Here is a 27,806-nt window from a genome sequence, read left to right on the forward strand (position 1 = left end):
CCAATCTTCGATGAGATTGAGCTAAAGCTAATTTTTAATTATCTCATCCTTGCTTGTGGTTAAATACCTGTGAATATTCAATAGATCCAAACCTTTCAATCTACTTTCAAAAGTTTTACTTCTAGGTATTTTTTTCAGAGACCTGCAGACCCGGTCCCCGGGTCGGACCGTATCTTAATTTTTTTAAATATACCAGAGCCGGGCCCGAAATTTTTTTAAAAAAACACCCGGGCCGAGCTTGAATTTTTTTAAAAAAACACCCAGGCATGGCCTGAAAATTTTTTTAAAAAAATATCTGGGCCGGGCTGTATATTTTAAAACAGCCTTATTTGAAATTGTTATTATTAATTATAAAAATCAAAAATAAATATTATTTATTTTTTTTAAAACCGGGCCGGGCCTGAAAATTTTTTTAAAAAGCCGGGCCGAGCTTAAAAATTTTTTTTAATAAGGCCGTAAAAAATTTAAAAAAAAAATCCAGGCCACGCTCTTCCTCTGAACGGCTCTGTTACTCATTAGTTTACTAATGGGAAGAGTTGCTAATATATATAAACCCTTTTAATACATTGGAAATATAATCTAAAATGTGTTTGAAATATGCAGAGCATCCATAGATTTTTTGGGACTATATCAACAATAGTTAATCTTATAAACATAGTTATTCAGCTAATAAGGCATCATAAGATACTTTAACATTTTCATGATAAAAATCTAACATATATTTTTTTTTCCATTACCATCTGAAAAAGGTTGGTAAGGCTTTTGTGGAAGTAATATCTGCAGATTGGTAAGTGCTAAATGATGAATTAAAAACCATTTATTTATTTGGTTAAAAATTTATCTAAGATATACTCTTCTACTGATCCTTGCCTTGCTGCAAGTCGAGGGAGACAAATATTAAACACGTATAGCTCTGCTTTTGACTCAACAATAACATATAAAATATGAAATTCTCTATCAACATTAGCCCTAATTTTCTTGAGTCTAATAAAATGCTCTCTCCGCTATTCTCATCTTCTTAATCAAGTTAATGTCATGTTTTTGAAATGTAATACATATAATAGTTGTATAATTAAATAATACACTCTAATGAGAGAAAAAATTTGGAATAAGCATTGAATCCAATAATTTTCTTGCTTCTGAGGAAATATTTCTTCCAGGCCATTGTGATATTTTAGCAAATAATCGGCTATTCTAACTCCATAAAAGCTGTTACTGCTTGATGGCGGAGACTATCTCAGTGGACAAGGTTGCAATTTATTTCTTCCTGTTAGACAAGAAGTTTCAGAAATAATTATAATTTGACTAGAATTTTTAAAATGGTAGATAAATATTACGCCACTAAAAATTTGAAAATAATAAGTAAATATTACGCTGAAAAACTTGAAATCGGAATTAATTGATATTATAACTTAGTAGATGAATTCTGATAATAAATGTATTATAATATATGTTTAATATGAGATAGGAATAAATATTAATAAATAATATTTTTGAAAAATTTATCCGGCATCTGCATTTTTTGGGTTTCTTTTTTTTAAGGGGGGGGGGCGCTGCGTAAGCGCCTGCTAAGAACTTTAAGATATTTTTTACGCTATCTCATATATATATATAAATTCCTCTAGGTAATTAGCTAAATATTATAATCTTTAAAAAATAGGATTGTAATATCGGGCATCAGCTCAAAAATTTTGTCTGCCTTTTATCTATTGTAAATTTCTATATATTTTCTCGATTAATATTAAAATAATTTTAGGGTTAATCCTGGACTTCTTCTTTCGCTAAAATTTTTGTGTGAATTAATCTTACTTTCTTATTTCCTCTCTTAATCTTCGACTGTTCCGAGACTTTAAATGATTAGTATTATTATATAAAATTAAAAACCTAGAAGCATGTATTTAGAAGTTCAAATTTTTTTCAAATTTATGCATATGCAATATGACTATCTCATAGATTATATATAATATTTATAGATAAAATTATGAAGACGATGAAGCTAAATACTTAGAGCTCATACTATAAATACATGACTTCATTTTAAGATTATATTTTATTTTATAATCAATTCAACATATATTTTAACAATGAAGGATAAAAATAGTAGATATGAAATAATAATATATGTAAGTTAGTAATATACAATGTAATTTATAAAACAGGTAATATATTTTATTTTTTTCGAGGTATAATCCTATAACGCATTTTTCGATATTATGGAGTAGTGTCCTATGGATATATTTTATACTAAAGATGAAATTCGTAACAATCCATCAATTAAGAATAATATGGAAACACATCTTGTTGATAAATATAGAAAACAAGGCCCAAGATTTATTATTGATGTTGGCAGTAAACTTGGATTGTAATATATTTTATATTTGTTTTACAGTTGATATGTTTTGATATTTATATTTGTTTTACAGGAGATATATTTTAATATTTATATTTGTTTTACAGGAGATATGATACAATAGCCACTGGTGTTGTCTACTTTCATAGATTTTATATGCAATATTCATTTATGGATTTTGATAAATATGTAATAAAATACTTTTAAAAATAGTGAATATAAATTTTTAAGGTTTTGGCTGCATGTTGCTTGTTTTTAGCAGGAAAAGTTGAAGAGACTCCCAAAAAAATTAAGGACATAATAAAAGTTTCAAAATCCATTTTAACTGAAGATGAATATTCTCACTTTGGTGAAGATCCTAAAGTAAATTTATTATCATTATTTAATAAAGGAATCTTGCTTGCTTTTTTTATTAAAAATAAGAGAGAAATAATTGCTAATATAGGTAATGTGCTGATACCAATACTAATAATCTTTGTCATTATTGATATGATTGAGGATATTTTCTCTCTTAGTATACTTATAAAGATAGAATCAAATATATGCATATCATATATATATATATTTGATTCTGATCATTAAAAATATTTCCAAAATTGAAAAAATATATTGTTAAAATTAAAAAAGTGATTTATAGATGAAAAATAAAAAGTTCTACAATAAGCATGTTAAATAAATATTTAAGAATAATTTTCAATTTTATATGACATAAATAATAGATGAAAAATTATTTGGCATTTAATATATTTTCCTTATTTAATCTGAAATTGAATTGAATAAAAAATAATTCATGTAATCTTTAATTCAGAAAATAGGCACCTTTTAAAAATAATTTTTAAAAATTTGAATTAGGTATTTTTAGTAGAATTTACTGTTAATTATATGGATTAGATAAAAAATAATTATTTGGTTAACCAAAAAAAAACAAAATATTTTTTATTTGGCAATTCTAATATAATGGAGATTTTAATAGTAAAAGTTATCTATTTTAGTTATTATAAACACAATTTTTTTTACTAAACAAAAACTAGTATTTTTTTTAGAACCTTAGCAAATTCAATTTTTTGGTCAGGACTGATTCAAATTTATATATTATTTTAGGCCCCTAAATTTTGTAGATGGCTTTAGTAGTGAGGCTAAAAATAGTAAAACTATAAATATTAATAAAAATGGTGCAAATATTTTATTTATTAACAGCAGATGATTTATAAAATGTTTTTTTAATTAAAAAAAATGGTAACAGTAAAATTTAAAAAAAATAATTTTTTTACATAACTAAAATACACGCTCTTATGAAAAAACGCTTTTTTGGACAACTATGTGCCTTTGGTGAATATACATTTTTTTTAAAAAAAAATGAAAGCATAATCATATTAAGCTCATTAAAAGGATTTAGATATTGTTAATATTAAGTTTATAAATTTTTTATAACTCAGTGGGCTTTTGAAAAACACTTTTTCTTTTTTTGTCTAAAATACACATCCTCGGTAAATATACATTATTTTTAAAAAATGAATCCAGAATCATGTTTAGCTTATCAAGGAAATTCAGAAAATGGAAGTATTTATCAAAAAAAAATTTTTTTTGACTAAAATACGTGCCCTTGATAAAATATTCATTATTTTTAAAAAGAATGCAGAATCATGTTTAGTTTTTCAAGGAGATTCAGAAAATGGTAGTATTCATTCTTTTTTTAAAAAAAATTTTTATTTATTTTTTATATCTTTATTATTTATTCATAATCATTAAATTACAGAGGATTAAAAAATATATATTAAAATGGATATATTAAAAATTAAATATAAAAAAATAAATATATAATATATATATAATCTATGAAGACATTAAAAAGGACTATAAAAAAAATATATATATTTAAAAAAAAGAGTGGTATATATCATCCAAGAGAAGAGTGAATACTTAAAAAATTAGACTGGCAAATTTCCAGGGAAATTAGCTGGCGAAGGTAAAATCCTTCATTGGGGTCCCCTGAGATCTGTCTCATTTTTTTCCTATGATTTTAATGAAATTGAGGGCCTCGTTTTCAAGCATGCCTAGGGTTTTGGTAACGATAGGAATGAACATAGTGTTGGCGAGGCCAGCGTATTTTTTTTTAAGGATTTCTGCCTTTTCGATAACAGAAAATGAGAGGTTAGACTTGGCTGCAAAATCGACGCAAGTGTAATCCCATGATAGCGGAAGACCATTAGACCAGGGTATGAGAGAAATACCATCCGGGCATATGGCGTATTTGTTTGAAAGACCCACTGGTTCGAGGGTAGATGGGATATTAACTTTTTTGAGGGCGGCTCAATGAAGGATTTTACCTTCGCCAGCAGATTTCCCTGTAAATTTGCCGGTCTAATTTTTTAAGTATTCACTCTTCTCTTGGATGTTATATACCCCCCCCCCCTTTTTTAAATATATATATTTTTTTATAGTCCTTTTTAATGTCTTCATAGATTATTTATATATTTTAATTATTGGAAAAAAAAAATTTTTTTGACTAAAATACGTGCCCTCGGTAAATATACATTATATATGCAGAATCATGTTTAGCTTATCAATAAGATCTAGTCATTTTAATTAATTTTTTACAATTATGCTATACATCATCTGAAAACCCTTACTATATATTTATTAAGTTTTTAAAAAAGGGAATCCCCAACTTAATTCATTTTTCATTTTGCACATACAAGTCGTGAAGGTTAGGAGACATCTATTAGCGAAATTATAATTATATAAGAAAAATAAGAGCCTGATTTTGTTTGTAGAATATATTTTTTCTATATTTAAATATATTTGGTACGACTAATGTAAAAAATTGAGGCATGTTCAGGCTTGAAAAATTTGGCCCTATGCAGATTGATATACTTTAAAAGCTTGTATTATTTGAAATTATTTATTTTATTATTTAAAAAAAAAAATTAAAAATAAATTTTCATTATTAAGAATAATTTATCAACTAATCAGCGATTACAAGATGATTTAGAAAATGTTATATAATCTCTTAATTTACACAATTCATTTTCTTATGATATAAACAAGGTATAAAAATTATACTCTAATAATAAAGTAATATAAATTAATAGTTTAAAATCTTATTAATTATTTAAAATAAAATATAATTAAAATATATAATTTGATAATATTCAATCTGGCATTTATTGTTTTTAAATACTATATAAAACATTATAAATTTTTTCTCATTCTAAATTATAAACTATTTAATTACTTTTTTATCTAGATATAAAAGTCAAATATAAAATAAAATTTTAATAAAACAGATAAATAAATTAATAACGTTCAGTGTTATAATATCATTACCCGATAAGATGAATAAATGTTTTTTTCCCAAACTATTTATATAAATATGTCTAACAAATGACATATTTTATCAATTTTTATAAAGAATTTATTATAATACTTTTAAATATATCAGTATTAAATAATAATAAAAATCGTAATTAAAGGTTTTATCGATCAATCATTTATGAAGTAAAATAATTTTTATATATTAATATTTTAATAATACATAACTATGTTCAGTGTTTCCAAAAATCTTTAGTTCAATATTATAAATAATGTGCCTAGTTTCTAGGGGATATTTGGGAACATATCATTTATAACCTGATGAATACTCAGCTTTTCAAATAAAGATATCAAACAAGGAAGGCATTTCTTTTTAAAAAATTATTTATATTAAATAAGTTTTCAAAAGGATGCCATTATACATTATCATTGCAGGAAAGTTGGTTACAAGGCTAAATACAAATTCTATGTAATATATATAACCTTTTCTGCAGGAACAATAGAATGAAATGGGTATTTCGAAAAGTTGAGAACTCACCAGGTTATAGAGGATATATTTGCCAAAAATCTTCTAGGAACAAGGCTAAATATTTATGAAAAGCTTTGAATCTTAGATTTTTGGACATCTAGATATGCATTACTATATTATTAATATATAAAAATTATTTTACTTCATAAATATTTCAAAAAGGGTAAAAATAGTTATTATTATATCTGCCAATTTATTATTATTTGGAGGAACCTAAATTTGTAATTGAAAAAATATATAACAATTTTTAGACATAAAAATTGCTTAATTAGTTTGTCCTAATCCCGGAAAAAATTCTTTCTGATTATAATTTTAAGAACTTTCCCTACTTTTAAGGGCTCTAGTTTGTTTCCCATTGAATTTAATGCTAATTTTTGCAATTATTTCCACTAATTTATCTTAATCTAATATCTGGTTCAAATTTTTAGATTAATTTTCTTTTGAAACAAATTTTATATTAGGTACACATAGAGGTTTTTCCTTGCAAATAAAAATGCCAATTAAAATTTTCCTTCAAATTTAGAGAATTTTATAAAGAAAATTACATATAAAAGTTAATATTTTTGTTTTAAATAATATTATAAATATGGTAAAAATTTAATGGCATTTAAAATGATAACAATTAAGGCACATGGTTCAGGCATTTCTTTGTAGTTGAGTGATGATATAGCTAATTATTAACATTTTTATAAAGTTACAATTACCATCATATTATAGAGATGAAGGCATATAAATAAAATAAATATGATCCTATTTTATAAAGGTTCCTTTTTTTATAGTAACCAAATTAGAGGTTACATTATTTGGAAATTTTGCCTAACCCGCTCGCCCATTTATAATTTTTTTTTAAAATTTATTCGCCCATTTATCTATAAATTTTGTTTAACCCGCCTGCCCGTTTAATGTTTAAAAATTATCTTAAGGCTGGTTTGGCTCTTTATTCATATATTTTCATATATTTTTAATTAGACATATATGCAATGTTATTAAATAAAACTTTTATTTTTAATAAATTGAAGTCTATTCTGCTCATTTCACCTGAAAAATATTAAAAATTCACCCGCCCACCCATTATAAAATTTTTTTAACCCGCCCACCACTCTCCCAATATTAAAAATATTTTATAAAACCTGACCACGCCTTCCGAAGTATGGGTAGGCGGGCGGGCTAAAAAATTGCCCAATGCAGACCACTAAGCCAAGCATTTAGATTGTATATTTTTCTAACAACTAATGATATATGATTAAAAATTTTATACCATACAATAAAAACATCATTTTCATATTATTGATAGATTTTTTTAAAACTTTCTTCTTTCTTTTTCTTTTATTGGCGATTTTCCAGGTTTACACTTTTATGAACTATTTACATTACCTAAATTATAATTTTTAGCTCTTTGAAAAATTTTTTGTTTATATTTTTATAATTATTAGTTTTTGTTTTCAAATAGAATATACATTTTATTATGTCTCATGTCATGCATCATTTTTGCATATAAGTGATAGATAAATAATAATTGTAAATTTTTTTTTATTAGAAATTATTTTACTGTAGAAATTGCTCTAACACGATATTTTAATCTTAATTATTACACAAGCCTAGAGATTTTGCTCATACACGGCAGGTTTCAGAAAGGTTTTACATCTATTAACGAATTTTGAGACTTGTATAATATAATTTTGGCTAAAATCTTAATTTTAAATGAGCTAAATCAAACCTTTCGACAACACTAATGTTGTGTATATTTTATAATCATTTTATCATTATTAAAATAAAATATTTATTTTGCTGATACTAAGATAAATTCAGAGGCATTTTTTGAATATTAATTCTATTATAAATTTTATTAAAATAATCTAACATTGTTAACATAAAAATATCGAATTATCATAAATGGGCTAATATTAAATATTGATAAGGTTAATATTTATTAGTCAATTCAATTTTGCTAATTTAATTTTTTAATTATTTATTCATAAATTTAACAGGAAAGATATAATGTAATAAAATGAACCCATGTTCCATTAATTATTTAGCCAGGTATTCCTTTCCTCTAAAAAATTTTTTATTAACCACTACAAAAATATTTAAAATTAAGGACAAATAGGCTAACTAAGAAAATGGTATTAATATAAATTTAATGAATCTAGTAAATTAAACATAAATAATAATTCAAATATTTAATATATATTTAATCATTAGAAACCTATATTCAATATTTTTTTACCTCTAGGATGAATTAATGACTTTAGAAAGAATACTGCTACAAACTATACGTTTTGATTTCAACGTTCCACATCCTTATACCTATCTTTTAAAATACATAAAAACACTAAAAGGTGAATTTAATTAGTTTAAATATAATATGTATATAAAATATACTCCTGATATCTTATTCAGTTAAATCTTTATTATAACATTATATACATTTGCAATTTATTTTATTGATTCAAACAAAATTTTGTATATAAAGCTTTAAAGCCTGATATGAAAGAGGAAGAACACAACAAACTACAAAAAATTGTTCAAATGACCTGGACATTCATAAACGATAGCCTAAGCACAACCCTTTGTTTGCAGTGGGAACCGGAAATAATCGCCATTGCCTTGGTCCACTTAGCCGCTAAGCTTATAAAAGTAGATCTTAACCAATGGTTTGGATTCAATAAAGGCTTCCCTTCCTTCAATCAAGATAATTGGTGGGCGAAATTTGTTGTCGGGTTGGAACCTGAATTGTTGGAGGGTATATATGACTGCTTAATATTTTCTTTACATTTACTTATTTCGCATAGCATATCATACTCAATGACTGAGTATCTCTGGGATTTTAATTGAATTTAATATATTTATAGGTTAGTGAGATATGGGTATGGGTTAATTAAAGGTTTGAGAGAAATAAATTAGGGTTAAGAACAAGATGCCAGATCTCCCGCTTTTGAAGTAATTCCCAATTTTTTACTTTAGTTTCGCCAAAACACGCCATCTATTGATTTACGCCTTTTCCATGTTTTTACGCTTTCTATCGATTTTTTTATTTTATAAAATAATTAAAGATGGTTTGACCAAAAACTTACGCTATCATTTTTTATTTTATTTCAATCATACATTTAAAAAGACATTTTATATTTTTTTTTCTATATTTTGAAAAAGGAAAAAACAAAAAATTCCAAGAAAATAAAATTATCTTTTATCGATCTTCAAAACTTTCCAATTTAAAATATACTAATACTATTTAATATCTTTTCATTTTAAAATTGTTATGATAAATCATATAATAATTACTTCGTCTAATTCTGATGATGAAATTGATATTTACGTAAATGTGAAGTAAGTATTTTATATAATTTTTAGAACTATTTATATAAAGCGATATTTTAGAAGTAAGCAATTTTTTATTTAAAATTTTAACAGTAATAATAATTTTTAATTAATTAAATAAAATTTTTTCATGATATTTCATTCCTTTTTCAATTTTATTTCATTAATTTAAATTATATAAAAATTACAATTTAAAGACAAGTTTAGCATCCCCAAAAAATGTAAATTGCAATATCAAATTAACTGGAATTCCAATTTCATAGGTCAGAGAAGATAAAGAATGTAACTTAAATGCAATATGTATAATATGCAATACAAAATCTAATGTCAGCCATATAGGAGTCCATGATGTAAAAAAAACATTAAACAATGGAAATTCCAATTTAAAATATATCATAGAAGATAAAGAATGTAACTTAAATGCAATGTGTATAATATGCAATTCAAAATCTAATGTCAGCCATATAAGAGTTCATGATGTAAAAAAAAACATTAAACAATGGAAATTCCAATTTAAAATATATCATTAAATAATATCCAACCATACCTTAAAATAATAATTTATGTGATGTTATTACAGCAATAGCCAAAACGACAATCATCTATCACACGATAAACATTCTCTTAAGTTATTTTTCATTATCAACCGATTGTGCTACAAACTTATTGCCTACACTCTTTTCTGATTGAAAAATAGCCAAAAGCATAAAATGTAGAAGAATAGAATCATAGATCCTGGAAACTAAGTAACACATCTTATAGGATTTGAAGGAAAACCATCCATTTCATCTATTAACTGATGCATCAAATAATGGAAATACTAAAACATTCTCAATAATTCTGCGCTATTAGAATAAAGAAAAAAGTGTTTCAAGTAAACCTTTAAAAAACATTTCATCTGACTCGGAAAAATCGACGGATATTGCGTATATGCTTATGCTGAGCCTTGAAAATTGCGACCTTTTACTATCAAATGTAACAACTTTTTGTGCCGATAACGCAAGTGTAAAAAAAGGCAAAGTGTAATGACGGAATTATTAGTTTTGAATGGGAATATCCCCATTGGTTGCCTGTGTCATACAATTCACAATGCAGGAAGAAAGGAGCATGCTTCAATAGACAGAAATAATTGCTATGAAATCTTATTTAGAATTCAGCAGATCCACAAACAGGGTATCTGTTTTAAAAAAAATTATGGATTCTCAGGATATTTAGTTATTAATATAGGAACGACCTTAAACAACGAAACGTGGTTAAAAATTTGATTGCAGTGGAGATATTTTTATTAATAAATAAATTAGTTACATCTTTAAAAGCCCATGTTAGTTATCAATAACTTTTATGGCTCGGTGACAAAATCTTATAAAATGTGATGATAATGATAAAATCGCATTATTTCCAAATGAAGTTATTCATTAAAAAATCATTTCGTATTTAGAAAAAAAATATGTATTTACAAATATTAAATAGGGAATTCTGATAATAAATTCATAATCGAGGATGTTAGATTAATAATAATAATTTTAATATAAAAGATATCGAATTAGATGAATTATTTCAGGAACTCGTTGCTATAAATGCTTTTATAGAAAATAATAATTATATATCAAATTTGGCCCATCAAAACAAATGGGTACTTTTTTAAAAGATCATTGCGTTAAATCTGCAATATATTCTAGTAACCACATTCAAACGCTGATTCAGAGCGTATATTTAGTTTAATGAAAACTTGAGGAATTAATGATCAAACATAATTTTAATCATGTTTTTTTAAGGAATATGTAACCAAAAATAGAAATAACATATTCTGAAAAATATGAATAAAAGTATATATTAATTTTTTTAAATAATATCTAACAATCTTCCTTTATTTTAGTGTTACATTTAGATATATTCATTTAAATAAAGAAATAATCACCTGAAAAATAATTAATCTTATTTGTTAAAAAATTTTTTTTGAATTATGGTTAAATTCTCCCGCTTTTTGTTTGAATGAATCTGGAAACCCTGGTTAAGAATATATTATAAATGGTTTTTAATAAAAATAAATCATTTTAACCTGTCACATCTGATAGGTCATGCATTTATAAATAGACGAATTTTATATAAATAAGCTGTTGTAACAACTAACAATTTTTTTGAGTTGGACCATAATTTTGATATACATTCACGGTCGCCAGGTCTCACCCCATCAGCAGGAGACTTCCGAAAATTTTTAGTTTACACGCAGACATCTCACTCCTGCAAAACTACCGCAATTGGAAATTTACCGCAATTTTTATAAATTTCTCCTCTACATTTTTTTTAGCATTTTAACGTTTTTAATATATAAATAATTTTGAGAAACAGTAATTGATTATTTTTATACTTTTAAAATAAATTTTAAATATTTATTCAAAAAACATGTTTAGTTTGTATTTCTTTCTATCCTTACCTTAATCATATATTTTATTTTTATCCAATAATAAATCAACATTCATATTTTATCATTTTCATGTGTGTTTGTGTATAACATTATAGGGCTAGGCGCTTAATTATTATGTATCACTTTTAAATACATAATAAGGTAATTACTTATTTCAATAATTATTTTATTTATTATAGTTCAATCACATTATTATTATAATCGGTATAGGGAAGTGTATCTACATCTATTGCAATACAAAAATATCTGCAAAAATAAGAAATAATAGATGCAACTACAGGCCGAAATGGTATACACTTATGTATTACAACATTCACAGAGCTACTTATCATCACAATGCGGGTTGAATCTTTCCCCATAATATTTAACGACTCATAAGTGAAAACTTTACTTGTGGTAGAATCAAAATGAGCAAGGCTATCACTAATGTTTTAGGACCTGAATCCAGGAAGTCAGTTCTTGACAATTTGAAAGATGGACATCCATATGAAATTCTAACAGATGCATCTAATAAGGGAAATATTACATATACCTTGATCCTCCGCTATTTCAACAAAAATAAGGGCGTTTCAATAAAACTATTAATTTTTTTCCTCAGATAGTGAAAAATCCATAGATATAGCTAACCATATAAATGAGTTGCATGTCAGCTTTATGCGCTGATAATGCCTCAGTGAATTTTGGCAAAAACCGGAGTGTATTTACAGAATTAAGGTAGCACAATGTTGACTTAATACCAATTGGCTGTATATGCCATATATTACATAATTCTTGCAAGAAGGTAATATGGATGTCGAAATAATTGTAATGAAATATTTAAATGAATTTAGTTTATCAACTAAAATAGCTAATGAATTGAAAGAGTTGATGGCATGGTTCGACTTGGAATGGTGTGAGTTGTTGCGACTCCCTATCACGTTATCATCCCACCTTCGATAGAATTTTAAAATTTTACGAACCTTTAATAAAATATTTCTTAAATAAAGATTATAAAAGCTGTCTTAATATTTTGAAAAATTTTTTCGAGAAGGAAATGGCACAGGCATATTTAGGAATGATTTCACATGTAGGAAATTTACTACATGTTAATAGCAGTTGCAATCTTAAGAATCTTCACAAAATTATGCTGCAGCTGTGTTCATCTTTACAATTAAAAATTGACAATAATTTTATGCCGCTATTGCTGAAAATATATCAAAATGTTCAAATATTACTCTAATTGATGTATTTTTAAATGAAGCAAATATTTTTATTAAGACAATTTTAGAATATTTGCAATCAAAATTTGATTTCAATAACTCGATTTACAAATGTATAGATATTAGACCTTATAACAGAAACCACCAATCGATGGTTTTTGTAATTTAATAAATATATTAAAAATACCGATAGACATTGATGTCTTGTTTGAGAAGATTAAAATTATTTTTTATATATAAAATAATGTAACTCCACTACAAAGAAATTATTTTGAAAAATATTACCTATTTTGAAATTATAAAACGCTACCAACTTTGTTAATATTTATATCGGCCCGCAAGATTTTTTTTAGCAATATTTATATTTCTACCGCAATTCTTCAATTTGAAAATTCTGTTTACATTTAAATGAATGTGGTCTAGGTTAGGTATTTATTATATATCACGGTAAAAACTAGTGATGTTAAAAGTTACTTTTGAAACATAACTAGTTACAGTTACTAGTTACATTGGCAAAAACATAACTAGTTACAGTTACTAGTTACATTTTTACAAAAGTAACTAGTTATTAGTTACAGTTATTTTCAAAAGTAATTAGTTACTTACTTTATACATCATTCATATGCGCATTATTTATTTATTGAATGCATTTATTTAATATAAAAAAAATTAAGATAAACAAAGTATAATCAGTTATTTAAAATAATATACAATTTATTTATATAAAAAAATATCGCAAAATTGAATATTTACATCGAATATAAAAATATATATTTGCATTGAAAAAAAAACATTTATTTTTCATAAAAATTAGAATCTAATAAATGTTTATTTGCTTTTAACAACAAATTAATTTCAAAGTTATTATCTAGGAGACGTGCTCGTTTATCTCCAAAAATGCGCTTACCTAGACTGAACAAGCGCTCTACGGGAGCACTTGATGTTAGAACAACATTATATTTAATAAAGAGTAATTTTAACTTTGGAAAATCGTTATATAAAGAAAAAGTGTTGTTATTAGATTTGATAAAGTTTTCTATAAGTTCATTATCCAGAATATTTTGGCGCTTTAGGTCAAAAAATCCAACTACATAAAGTGATGTTGGTTTTGAGCATGATTCATTCGTCTGGGATTCACTTTGAGGTATTAAGGTAAATTTGAACGGGAAATTATAACAATCAGACATTTTCACAAAATTTTAAATTAATAAATTTAATTTAAAATTAATTTATCACAACATATTAAAAATAAAATTAATTATTTGAATATATCTTTAAAAGTAACTAGTTACTTTTGGCAGTTATATTTCAAAAATTATAACTAGTTACAGTTATTAGTTTCAATTTTACCTTAACATCACTAGTAAAAACATATGCTTAAAAATCATTTTAACAAAATTTTTAAACACTTGAAAATTAATTTTTACAAATAGAATATTTTTTGCGCTAAATTAATGTAGAGGTCTGCAATGGACGGGTTTTAGCCAACAAACCGGCTTATTCGTTTTAAAAAATTTTTTAACCCTTCGACCCCCACCCAGGGTTATTTCCAATAATATTATATTTAAGATGAATTGTGATATTGAAAAATTTGCAGTAAATACTGGTATATTAAATTTTCTAAAAGGATTTTAAAAGTAGTAATAAATTATTTTATTTTTTAAAACTACGTTTGAATTTTTTTTTCATTTTTCTGAAAATTTTTTATTTCTACCGGTGACAAATATACATATTAATAGATATAATTGTATAAAATAATTTTTTGATATTTGTTTACTTCTTGCAAATTTACTAACAGATATATGCCATCAAGTATTAGATCTTTATTCTTCGAGATCCTCAAAAACTTCCTTTACAAAGTCAGAATTAATAGAAATTGAGCAATTGAGGAGAAAAGAATGATGACAAGATACTTTCCATACTCATGATATTATGTTAAAGTGCGATTCAATTTTAATAGAAACGAAATAAAACTATATTAATAATAAGGGAAATAACCATTCAATATATATATATATTTAATAAGAGGAAATAATATTATTTATAATATAGAATTTATTTATTTTTTAAAATAATAAATTTGTGTTTTGACTAATTTAGTTGTATTATAATGTTGGTCTTCAATCATTCAACATTTCTATTTCAGAGTTACATCTATATCGTCCTATACATTCAATTTTAGTCCATACCCAATAATACAACAAATTTATAAATCTACGAGAAAGAAAAGGTGCCGCTATTCTTTTCACTTTTAAATTTACTTTTATAAAAGTTAATAAGTTAATTTATTTCGATGTATCGGGCGCCGTGTTGGTTTGCTATCCTGTTTTTATCTGTTAAAAAATGTGGTATTGGCACATCTCGGATTTTTTTCCTCACTAAACTTCATACCGATATTTTGAATTGAGGTAAATTTTAAACGTTTTTTTAAAAATATTTTTTCCTAAAATGTTCATTGAAAATCATAAAATTGAAGATTCATTTATAAAAGATTTGGTGTTTTTAGGTAAATTTGATCAAAAGATCTTATTTTCAAAAGTTAAAAAGATCAACAATCTTTGAAGATTTTTTTTATTTTGAAGAGCACTTCAAACTTTATTTTATGTAGGTAAGATATTAACGATTTTAAATGAAGAAAAAAAATGATTTTATTAAAGTTACGAGGAATAATTTAATAATACATTTAAATGCGAATCAGAGACTTTCATGGGCTTGGATATGGGCTAAATATAATATTTTCTAGTGAGACTGGGTTTTTGGGGAAAAATTTTTAGTAGGCATGGGCCTAAAAATTTTTCATCTAAATTATTTAAAACACTTTCTAACTAAAGAAAATATTTTTTATTCTTCTAATAATAAATTTCAGTATTGTAAACAAAATGATTGCCTAAATACACTAAAATATTGTTTATTTTCATTGAACAGTAAATTAAATTTTTGCGTATAGGCTTGGGCAAAATTTTTGAACTTATTATGTACTTGGGCCGGGCCTGGGAATTTTTTTAAATATTAAATATGGACTCCTGGCCATGTCCGATCAAAATATTCAGGCCCTGCGAATATTGGGAAAATAATTATAAGTCCCATTTATATGATTTTTTTAAATATTTTTAATATAATCCAAAATTAAGTTCTATCAAAATTTATCTATAATAGATATAATAAATGTATAGAATATAAATATATATATATATTTAAGAATCTGCATTATAAATCTAGTTTTTAAAATAATTTGAAATTCGACGATAGAGATTGATATTGAAGATAATTTTTGTGCAGATCATATCGACAAGGTAATTTCCCTAGAAAATGTGATAATATGTAATTTACACCTGAATTCGTAAAATATATTAATCTAGATAAAAAAATTAACACAGGGTATCAATTTTATTATGAGGTGTACTGGAAGGTTTTTTCATCAAACAAGACTAGTAGTTTCAATGAGGAAACATTTAAAAGTAATATATCAAACAAAAATGTGTACCCCAACACAATCTTTAGAATGAAATTTGAATCAAATGTATCTAATAGTTTCTGAGCTAGTTGTGTTTATATGAAATTGCTATTATGGCCCAATCCAAACAAGGTATGTTTCAACTGGCTATAAGATTCAAGAATTATATTATAAATTAAAATATACAATAAATATTTAATATTAACATTTCATTTTATTATTAGACTCATCTATTTAATGATAATATGTCTTAAATTATTACATAGACGTTAAACATGCTTAAAATTAACCATTCATCTATTTACAAATTTTATCAAAACATGCTAAAGATATTTATTATCCTTTCACATTTTTACTTTTGAGAAAAATTCAATAGATAAAAAGTTAAAGGGTTGTGGTCTGGCTAGTTGGCAAACACGGCCATGCATTGCATGTAAGTGTTTAACGATTATTTAGTTTTAAGTTGAACGGCTCAATTTGAGCCGATTTTAAAAACGACACTCAATATTTTACCCAGAAAAATATTACAAAGCGTGAAGATTTTTCTGTTACAAAAGTTAGGACATCTAGTAGGCAAATCTCGAGGTTTATCAATATTTTTCTGATTAAAATATTGAGTTAGCCGTTTTTAAAAATCGAGCCTTTTAGTAACACTAGTCATAGCATATACTTTCTGATTGATCATCGCTCTAGATTTGGGGATGACAATATGGAAATATTATTATTGAGATGTAGTAAAAAAATATATATATTTGAAATTTTAGTCAAATTTCTTATTTGTGGAAATAGTAATACCTAAATATTTTAAAAAGAGCGCTATTTTTTTGAAAACGCTAGCGGTAGCGATAACGCGCTACTTTTAAAAGTATTTAGCAACACTGATACACAATAAGATGAAACAAGTTTATAAGCTATTTCTCATTAAATGTGATTGCTACAACCAGTAGCTTCACTAAGGGAGACACAGGGGCTTAAACCCCCTGAAAATTTTCAAGTTTTTTAAAAAAATCCTATAAAAAAAGGTTATTTTGAAATAATTAAGATCATTTTCAAATATAGAAAAAAAATATATTTGAGCCCCCTGAGATTGTAGAGGCTAGTGACGCCATTGGCTGCAACTGTGAAATGTAGCTTTTTAAAGTTTAAACTAATCAAAAATAACGTAGTTCAAACTCAAGATTAATTTATTTAGCTATAATGATCATACAATGCCCAAACTTTGATAGATATATTTATCAATAATTTCGCTGAAACTTCGAAATATCGAAGAAAATATATTTTTTTTATAATTTATATATAAAATCGTCAAAATGTGTTAATCATATTTATCCAATAGTATTCTTTATAATATTCAGCTAATGGTAATCTTTATACCAATATTTTTCTAATGATATTCTTTTTATACCAATATTCACCCAATGTATTTATTTTCCATCATATGATTGTATATTAATCCGCTAGTTTAATTGTTTTTTTGGCCATATTAGAATAGATACATCCAAGATAGGTATCAATTGATAGCTAATCAAGATCATTCTGATTCCCCGCCATTCATGATGGCTATCAGCTGATATAATTATCATTTTATATCTATGAAATTTATTTGTATAAATTGTGCAATAACTTTCTGTATTTGAAACAATGTATAATTGGATGCAATAAAGTTATATTTTTGCAAAAGTGGTGTCTATTAATATACTATAGATCCGGAAGTTGGAGGGGCTCAACATAAATTTTGAAACCTATGCCAATGTTTATTAAGAGATTTGGGCTTATTTATTATCTTAGTCATGCCGAATAAATATTGTGAGAAAAATAGGAATTTATATGTTATATTATTATTTTAGATATTTTGCTTACTCATTTATTCGCCTAAAATATATTTATTTTTAAAAATGACTTTATTTAATATTTATCATATTTATAAATAGTGGCCTGGGTAAATTTTATGAGTTATAATATACCTTTTTACTGGTAGAAGTTATATATTTCCACTTAGGTAAAATCAGGATGGCGTAATATTTGAAAACTGATTTCTAAAACGATGAACAATATATAAGGCATTATTTGGGACTAATTATATACTCCATACTATCTATAAAAAAAATCTGATTGTAAGTCATAAGCAAAACAAGAAAGCTTGAACATTTTGCTAATATCAAAAATAATAGGACATAAATTCTAATTTATACTAATATTTAGTGCCTCATTCATACTTTAATATTACAAAATCCTTAACGGAATTCCAGATAAAAGAACAATTATTATTATTGTCTTATATATTAAAATTGAAATAATATCAATAAAATTATATTATTAATAAAAACTTTTTATCAGAGAGAGGTAAATCTATGAAAATTCTAACCTTTAATAGTGAGAAATTTGGCAGATTCTTCGAAAATAAATTCCTCTATAGCAAATAAATATAAAAATGATGAGAATAGTTTGATTTCTGCAAAGGAAAATTTGGTAGATTTACTTGTTGTTAAGTTAGATATATTCAATGGAGAAAATTCAATTTCTTATTCTTTTCTACTTGGAAAGCCAGTTTCCGTTTAAAAATAAGTCCTGAAGAATTCCAATACAAGGATATCTTTTTAACTTTTTGGTATTCGTTAGAAACATTATGTTTCAAGGAGGATCTACTCGAGATTTTGAATAATCGTTTGACTCTCCTGGAAGAAGGCTTCTCATGATTTTAGTAACGAATATAGACCTGAAAATATAAATGCTAATTCAGAAACCATTATCAAGACTTTTAATATTTGACGTGGAAGAGAATAAAGATTTATCACTCCATTGGAGATTCAAAGGATAAATTTGGACATGCATGTGTCAAAAATGTTTATGAAGAGAGTTGGTGCAAAACTTTTCGTTAAAAAAATATAGCACGACATATTCAGAAAAGTTGGCGGTGTTCACCGTATAGATAAAGAACTTGATTGTTTACAATCGATAAGAATAGTTATCTGTCGATCGTGATATCATTAATGGAATGATTGGCCGAGATTATGGCCAATTGAGATGGATTCCATTCGAAATAGCTAGTGTTTGATACAGAATACAACAAATGAGGCGATGATTAAACATTTGTCATATAACGGACCACAGTTTATATATGAGGAATTCTATGGTTACTGTATATTAAACAACATACTTCGTATACGGTCGACATCATATCATCCATCATAGATTATCTGATCGGCCAATACGAACTTTGAAAAGTTAATATTACACAGCGATGTTCAATTTCGCATCCGGAATAAAATTTTGCACTTAGTGCCTATCAAATGGAACAACATAACTCTACGCAAAGATTTCCTGCTAAGGTTATGCTTAGAAGACAATTAAAAATTATTTTGGATTGGATAAGACCGGATATGGACATTAAAGTGAAAACGCTATGCTAGATAAATTCAAAATAGTGGCTTATATTCTAAAAGGAGAGAATTTAAATTTCACAACCTTTAATAACGAGATAAGGTGGAAAATGAATATCATTTTAAGTGAATAAAGAAATTTCATACTGATCCCCAACCCCTCTCTCATAAAAATGATTACAATATATCACTTCCTTACTTACTTCCTTCCCTCCCTCCCTCTCTCCCTTTACTTTCTTTAAACAGTATTTTGAAGGAAAAACAGGTATAATTTAACAATTTTTCATAAAAAATGATTATAATTCATTTAGAAAAAATGGGATAAACCAAAATTGTTTTTTAAAAAATGTAACATAGCTAAATGCCTACAATTTTTGACTTAAAAATCTCCAATAAAACTAATATGTTATACCCCCTAAAATCTTATCTACGCATTTGGAGCAGGTTTTTACTTAAATATCGTTGAGTCCAAAGGAATGTTGCTAAAGTATGTTTATAAGTTAAAGATGATGCAGTGATTCCACATGAAAGACCAGAGGTTATAGAAATAGTAGTGTCAGTTTATGAAGCAGGAAAATATAATATTTTGAACTAACCGAAAGGTCTATCTAGGAAATAGAACTTATTATATGTTTGGGAGGTAATTGCATTCTAAAAAAAGTGTAATTATTATGTTTTCCCCCCTTCAATTGTTTCTTTATTTGAATAAATATACTACTCTGCATTCACAGTTAACAATAATTCTCGGCGATGGGTTAGGCCTCATTAATAGTAAGCGAACATCGCTGGATATTTTTCAAAAGTAAGTAAATAATAGGTAAAAATTATAATCTATGACGATGTTATTCATTTCATCGTATCGCACGGTCATTATAAATTTTACTTATTATTTGCTTGCTTTAAAATGCCCAGCGAGGCGTATCACACCTCCTGAGCGATGCACCTCAAATACATTAAAATTGACGAATATAAAAATTATATTATCATCAAAAGCATTTTATATACTTTCCTATTGGAAGAAACCCCCAAAATAATTTTTGCGGGAAAGCGCGAGAAGTTGTTATAGCACTGCTTTTGCCGAAACAGAGGATTACATCAGTATGGGATCAGAGTAAGTTTTTATTATTAAATTACTCTAAAATTAGTCGGTAGGTAAATTGATGAATTTTATTGACCTTATTATTTAAGTGAGTAATGGATAGATAAACATATCGCTTTCTTCTTGCATTGTTATAAAACTTAATCGAAGTTAAAGAATTGCGGTAGTTTAAAATTCGACGTAAAAATCATATTTATATTTTAATATATTCTTGTTTTTGTTAAAAATATTTTTTTGTTATGTATAATAAATTAATTTGCTTTTTACGTTACGTTGCTTTGACATAGTTAAAACGTAAGCATTTTTGGGAATAATCTGTTTCTTTTTTTTAAACCTAATGCTTTCTATAACTCTCGACATAAATTCCTTGATTGTCACTTCAAAGTATAATAACAAAAACAATACTTGCGTCTTGACAGCGTGTAATACAATAAAATTTTATTTATTCTTTCACAAAAATTAGTCAACCATCATACTTGATTACTAGAAAGGGGAAAAAGGATGATTTCTTTATGGAAAGTTTAGATTCCGCAGCTGTATAAATGTTGTCCTTAATTGTTATGTGCGTGGGATCTCCATTCAAAGGCGCGTTCGGAGTTTGTTGTAAAGGTTTCAAAAAATTTATTTTCAATTCTTTTTCAACCCTCCCTCATACGTGATATTATGTGGCTGCCCGCCCTAACAAAGATGCTCTCCATTTGGGAACCTATAATTAAACTTCTAAAAATTCTATTAGAGTCATCTGAGGCGGCGGGCGTAACACCATCTATAAAACATAGGCCCGGTCACGGGCTCGAAAAACATGTTAAATTTCCTACTCCTACCTTTTTGACAGTGAATAATGTAATTTTAGTGGCTGTAAACATTTCTAAAAATATCTAACACGTTCACGTTCACTTTTAAAAAAAAGGAACTCGTTCACGTTTGTTCAAAATTAAATGATAAATTTTTTTTTAAATTAAATTTATTATAAATAAATGTCTTATATTTTTTAACACAATATATTATCTATGTTAAAAAATAATATAGTTCTATTCTGATAATATATTATAAATACAATATAATATAGCTATAATATAGCGAATAAAAGGATATTTTTATTTATAAAAATTTTTCTTATTAATTTTTAATAAAAATTGTTAACGCTTGGCAGTTAATACGACATTAGCTATTAAAAACGCGCTCTACAGGGACAGATGAGAGATTTGCTGTATTATATTTAATAAAACTCTTTTAACTTGGGGATTTTATTGAAATCATTTATTGTTTTGTCCTTTGCTTCAAAAAATTGAGATAAGTTATCCTCCTCCAATCTATCCTCTACTTCCTCGTCAAAAAAAGGATATCTATAAATTAACAGTTCTTACATTATCATTTCTAGGGTTTTAATGCATTTTTTCAAAAACACTATAAGTTTATTTTTTATAGGTTCGTTCTGTGTAAGTTTTATTCATGGCCATTGAGGCTTGAATACTGGACTGGATATATAATTGCAGAAAAACATATTGATCTTCATATATATGTACCATATCTTTAAAAAAAATAAAATATATGTTAATTTGATAGTGATAGGTTTTATACAGTTTATTAATCCCATTTAATACAGCGTTTATCAATGGTTGACCATATTTTAGGCCACTAATTTTTTTTTAAATTTAAAATAACTATAGTTACTATTGGGCTCAAATAGCTTAAATGCCTTTTTTCTTCAAATTTAATGATTTTAATTAGTTATATTATGTTATATAAAATAAAATAATTAATATTACAATCAAATGTCGTTTTAAATTGGAACTTGAAGATTTTGAAACTGATATAATACTTTTTGGGCACATTTTATATTTGTTACGTATTAAATTAGTTCCTTATATAGAATATTACTGTAAAATATTTATCATATTTGGGCCATGATGATTTCATCTGGTTTTGAATTTTCAGAATCAGATGATGATGATGATGAAATAATAATATCCATGCTTATGCTAGTCTATTAAATTAAAATATAACAATAATATTCAAATGAATAATTTATAATAATTGCGTATTAAAAAAATTGAAATGTGAAAAAGAAAAACAGTTGATTATAAAATAAAAGACATTTTTCTTAAAAAATTCGGATTAATATTAAATTTTTCATATAAATAAAAATAAAAATTGTTTTTAAAATTGAACGAACGTTAAATTCGAACGCATTCGTCATAAAAAAGGAACGCGTTCACGTTCAAAGTTTGTCAAAAATAAAAGGAATGCCGTTCATCATTTTTTTCAGAAAAACGAACTTGAACGCGTACGTTTACAACAATAAAATTTAGAATAAATTTTAAAAAAAATATGGAATGGGCAAAATTTGTAACAATAGAATATAGAGATAAATTTCATTAAATTATTAGTTATTGTTTGAATGCAAAGCACTAAAACAGAGAATAAAATTGATATTTTGAGTGAAACATAATTTCTAATTTTAATTTATAAAATTTGGCCCACGAACGATGCTAATTTTTATTACCGAGCTTAAGCTTGGGAAAAATTGAAATTTAGACCCTTTATTTATATGTTAATTTCCAAATAACTCGTGAAAACTGACGCTCAATCGCATTTAAAGAAGTAGTCGGATAATAGTTACAATATTGTTCATTCATAATATATAAGTGACGAAACATTAGATTAAAATCTAATCCTAGTTAATTTACAAATGATACCACCTGTATATTAATATTAATGAATCTAGACATGTTCCTCAAACTCACCTGTATAGCTAGAATTTATAATGGATGAAAGGAGGTACTCATCTAAAATCATATTATAAATCAAAAATTTATGACAATTCTTTATCCTCTGTTATTTTTGAAAAATACGTCAGCTCCATTAATTCTCAACAATTAGAAGCGCTAATTTTAAAATTTATGAAGATATTTACCATTTTAATCAGTTTAATAATCATTGCTTAATTGATAAAATAATTCTATCTAAAAACATTTAACATTAAAAGATTTAAAATTTGTAGATTATAAACAATCATTTTTTTTAGGTTATTCAGATGATAGTGAAAATAAGTAAATTTTATTACAATTTAATTAATGAATATATATTTAAGGAAAGAAAAAAAATGCTAAGGTTCCTCCACCTTTACCTAAAAACCCTAAAACAGTTGTAAAAAATGGCGATTTTTCTGAAATATCTAACGAGACGACTAAAATTATCCCAAAGCCAACACCTAAGGTTATTGCCAACAAACCCTTAGAAAGTGCACCCGATCTTGAAACATTGACCGCTGCGCTAAGAAATGCTAAAGGTTAATACTAACAGGATTAATTTTATAAAAAATATTTATATAATCCTAGTGCGGGACCTATAGACTTTATTATAATCTCAAATCTTCAATATATATTATATACTTAAAATATAGTAAGTATATCCAACATTTTATTAATTTTGATTTAATAGTTTTTTTAAATTTAAGCCATTTGTTGTATCATCACATTTTTTTTACGAAAGTATACTGAGTAGTTAATAGTATAATAATTAAATGATTTCGTCAAAGGTATGAAAAAGAAGCCTGATTATATATATATAACCGATCTAATATCTAATTAAATCTTTTAAGCGTAATCTTTATCATTAAATTATGATAAGTGAAACGTAGTAATAGAGGCAAAAAAGACAACCTATGTGGCGCGGGAGAGCTCAAATCGGGTCTCACAACAATTTTATTTAGCCAAGGGCCCCTGATTTGGCTTCTTTTTACCTCTACATAGTAACCTGAACTCCATATGTATATTTTTTTATAAAAAAAATTTAACTAATATTTAAATTCTGAATTAGTTTAAGCTTGTCAAAAATTTTAGGCTTAAAAAAAATTAAATTTTATATAAACTTAAAAAAATAAAAATAAATCTCAACCAAAAGATCCAATTCCCAGTAAAAAATCTCCTCTAACCGATGACAAGAAAATAACCAAATCCAATGATCAAATAATAAAAAATGCGCCAGTGCAAAGATATTCCCCAACTAAAACGAATACCATATCGGATTACGAATATACTTATGAATACGAAGCAATCCCGGGAAAACCGAAACCAACCCCTAGTATATATTTACTATATTAAAATAAATTCCAATAATATAATAATAATGTTTTGAAAAGAATCTAGGAAAAAAAGTAAACAAAATATTTGGAATTTAAAAATAAAATAGTTATTCAAAAAAAATTTTTTTGAAATAAGATTGTAAATAGCCTTTAGATTTTTGGATAATTTCCATGGTTTTCTAAAATATAAAAATAAATACATGCATTTATTAATTTAGGTTCGGATTATGAATACGAGTATCTACCCGAATACGAGTATGAAAGTAAGTTTACATTAATATATTTGTTAGTCTGTTCCTGGCCCACTTCATTAATTCCACAATTAAAACACGCTTTGTTAAGAGATAAAATTCTCACTTTTAACTTTTAACCATACAAGCATTTTAAACACCGGTTATTATTTTTCTCTTCCTCTCCATAATTTTTTTAAGTTTCATATTAAATTCAGATTTTTCCAAGGTTATATAATACTTTTATGATTAATACGTAATAATATAAGCCATCAATCTATTTTATTGGAAATATACACCTTATATATAACTCTTTTAGTTATAAATAGTCATAAATAAAATAAGTGAGTTTGAGTTGATAATAAATTCTTTTAGAGTGGCATTTTAAACAATGATAAATTACATTTAAAACACTTGAAAGTAATTAGTTAGTTACATTTTTCACAAATGTACTTAGATATGGGTATAAATAATTACTTATGTAACTAGCTATCTGTTAATATTTTTTTTAACAAAGTCATATTAACCTGTCATTCTATCCACAGTTTAAAAATTTTTTTTAACCCGTCCGCTCATAACCTATAATAATTAGCATGCCCGCCTATTTATTTGAACCTTTTGTTTTTAGCTTATCTACTCGTTAAATGTTTAAAAATATTTTGATTATTTGTTTTAGCTCTTAATTCATTTTTATTTATACTCATAAAATCAATGCTTTACTCGCCATGTAGATTTTGGAAATATTTGTAGCAGCCCGTCCATTCATTTTTTTAACATGCCTGTTGCTGATATCTAGTTTTTGTATTGTAAAAATTAAATGCTTAATTAAGGCTAAATCGTACAGAATTCCTGGTTGGTAAATAGTCCCAAGTGAAAATATTTTAGAAGCTGTATTATGTTTTTATTTTAAGTAAAAGGCTAACCCTATCTCATATGGAATTTATAGGAATCAAGAAGGAAAACAGAAACAAATAAGTTTGATTTAAATTATGATATTGCCTATATCATATCTATACTATACCCGCATCAAGCCTTGGCCCATATGCAAACTCTTTTTATTATAACCAAGTTCAACTGATATTTTAGTCTTGAGTTATTTACCAACGAGTGCAAGCTAGATATTGAGTCTCAAAATAAAACTTTTTTAACAATTATATTTTGATCTATTATAACAAATTTTTTAGCTGTTGCTGGTGAATACGAATACATAACTGGTAATATTTATATGCGAATATAAATTTAATTTAAAACTTCTAAAAAAATTTTAAAACATATTGAAAGGTAACTATTAAATTTTCATCAAGACATAGGTGTAGCCAAGGTGGAGGGGTGTTGGGACCTTTCCTTCTCCTTGGTAAATTTGCGTTTTTCCAATTAATATTAAGCCAATAAAATTTGCCGCCTTATACACCCCCCCCCTCTCTTGCCCCAGAATGAATATATTATAAACAATATTTTAAAAGAAAAATACTGTATTTACAAAAAAGTTAAATCTATTTTTTAAAATGGTAACACGTCCAAAACACTCAAATTAATGGGGTCTAAAACCCCATCAAATATTATTACCCCCTTCCCCCCCCCCCCAAAAAAAAAATTAAAATAAAATAATAAATAAATAAAATTTAGGCTACATCTATGCCTAGATTGTTAAATTCTTGTCAATATGTATTTTGGTAAAACATTATGAAAATTTTATACTGGTATATAGTTACTTTATCGAAAGAAAGAAAGAAAGAAAGAAAGAAAGAAAGAAAGAAAGAAAGAAAGAAAGAAAGAAAGAAAGAAAGAAAGAAAGGAAAAGAAAAGAAAGAAAGAAAGGAAAAGAAAAGAAGAGAAAGGAAAGGAAGTTCCTTATTCTTTTTGTTTATATTGATTATAATTTTTATTTAAAAGGCTCTGAAACAAATCCTGATTATGAATACCAATATGAATATTTATAACTGTAACAATAAAAATATTATTCGTATTCTTCTCTATTCAATTCTATCTTAAGCCATTTCGGGAAACGATGTAATCATTCTAAAATCCTTCTTGGTATTCAGTTATTTCCTGAGGCCTAACGCTTATCACAACCACTATTTCCCTGATGTAATCATACTTTTTATCAGGTAATTCTTCAACAGTTTTCCATAGGTTAATCTTTAATATACACTCAAAATCTCCCATATTATCCTTTGATTTCAATGTAATCCTATTCAAACAGAAATTTATAAATTAAAATTATATGTTATGCAGCATTTATCAGATTGGATTGTAAACAATATCCTAGTATTTTTTTTGATTTTCAATTTATGTTAATCTTTAGAAGCAAACATAAATAAATTTGCAAATCATCATTGATTGTAATAATATTATATTTCAAATGTACGAGTTGGTTACCAATTTTTAAAATTGTTATACTGATTCTCTCATTTTATTCATAA

At 25.6% G+C, this 27,806-nt stretch overlaps 2 protein-coding genes across 2 annotated transcripts; both read left to right on the forward strand.

The window, feature by feature from the left end:
- Nucleotides 1-2,193: 2,193 nt before the first annotated feature.
- Nucleotides 2,194-15,176, forward strand: LOC135931851 (cyclin-K-like). The gene is made up of 6 exons (XM_065469157.1): nt 2,194-2,362; nt 2,458-2,539; nt 2,582-2,713; nt 8,425-8,530; nt 8,665-8,934; nt 14,932-15,176. The coding sequence occupies exons 1-6, from the start codon at nt 2,229-2,231 to the stop codon at nt 15,033-15,035; spliced, it is 828 nt and encodes a 275-aa protein (XP_065325229.1). The 5' UTR covers nt 2,194-2,228; the 3' UTR covers nt 15,036-15,176.
- Nucleotides 15,177-21,571: 6,395 nt separating this feature from the next.
- Nucleotides 21,572-27,540, forward strand: LOC135931599 (uncharacterized). Its single transcript, XM_065468834.1, has 6 exons — nt 21,572-21,675; nt 24,161-24,358; nt 24,973-25,152; nt 25,372-25,416; nt 26,568-26,597; nt 27,277-27,540. The coding sequence occupies exons 1-6, from the start codon at nt 21,609-21,611 to the stop codon at nt 27,321-27,323; spliced, it is 567 nt and encodes a 188-aa protein (XP_065324906.1). The 5' UTR covers nt 21,572-21,608; the 3' UTR covers nt 27,324-27,540.
- Nucleotides 27,541-27,806: the final 266 nt, after the last annotated feature.

This window comes from Gordionus sp. m RMFG-2023, chromosome 1 (genome assembly GCF_954871325.1).
Source record: "Gordionus sp. m RMFG-2023 chromosome 1, tfGorSpeb1-WG-v2, whole genome shotgun sequence".
NCBI lineage: Eukaryota > Metazoa > Nematomorpha > Gordioida > Chordodea > Parachordodidae > Gordionus > Gordionus sp. m RMFG-2023.

Excerpts from the sequence above, each read along its gene's own strand:
- LOC135931851 (XM_065469157.1), top strand. The coding sequence starts at position 2,229 with ATGGATATATTTTATACTAAAGATGAAATTCGTAACAATCCATCAATT. Across the intron at positions 2,363-2,457 it reads GTTGGCAGTAAACTTGGATT|GAGATATGATACAATAGCCA; the intron begins GTAATATATTTT and ends TTTGTTTTACAG. Across the intron at positions 2,540-2,581 it reads TTATGGATTTTGATAAATAT|GTTTTGGCTGCATGTTGCTT; the intron begins GTAATAAAATAC and ends TAAATTTTTAAG.
- LOC135931599 (XM_065468834.1), top strand. The coding sequence starts at position 21,609 with ATGTTGTCCTTAATTGTTATGTGCGTGGGATCTCCATTCAAAGGCGCG. Across the intron at positions 21,676-24,160 it reads GTTCGGAGTTTGTTGTAAAG|GAAAGAAAAAAAATGCTAAG; the intron begins GTTTCAAAAAAT and ends TATATATTTAAG. Across the intron at positions 24,359-24,972 it reads TGCGCTAAGAAATGCTAAAG|ATCCAATTCCCAGTAAAAAA; the intron begins GTTAATACTAAC and ends CTCAACCAAAAG.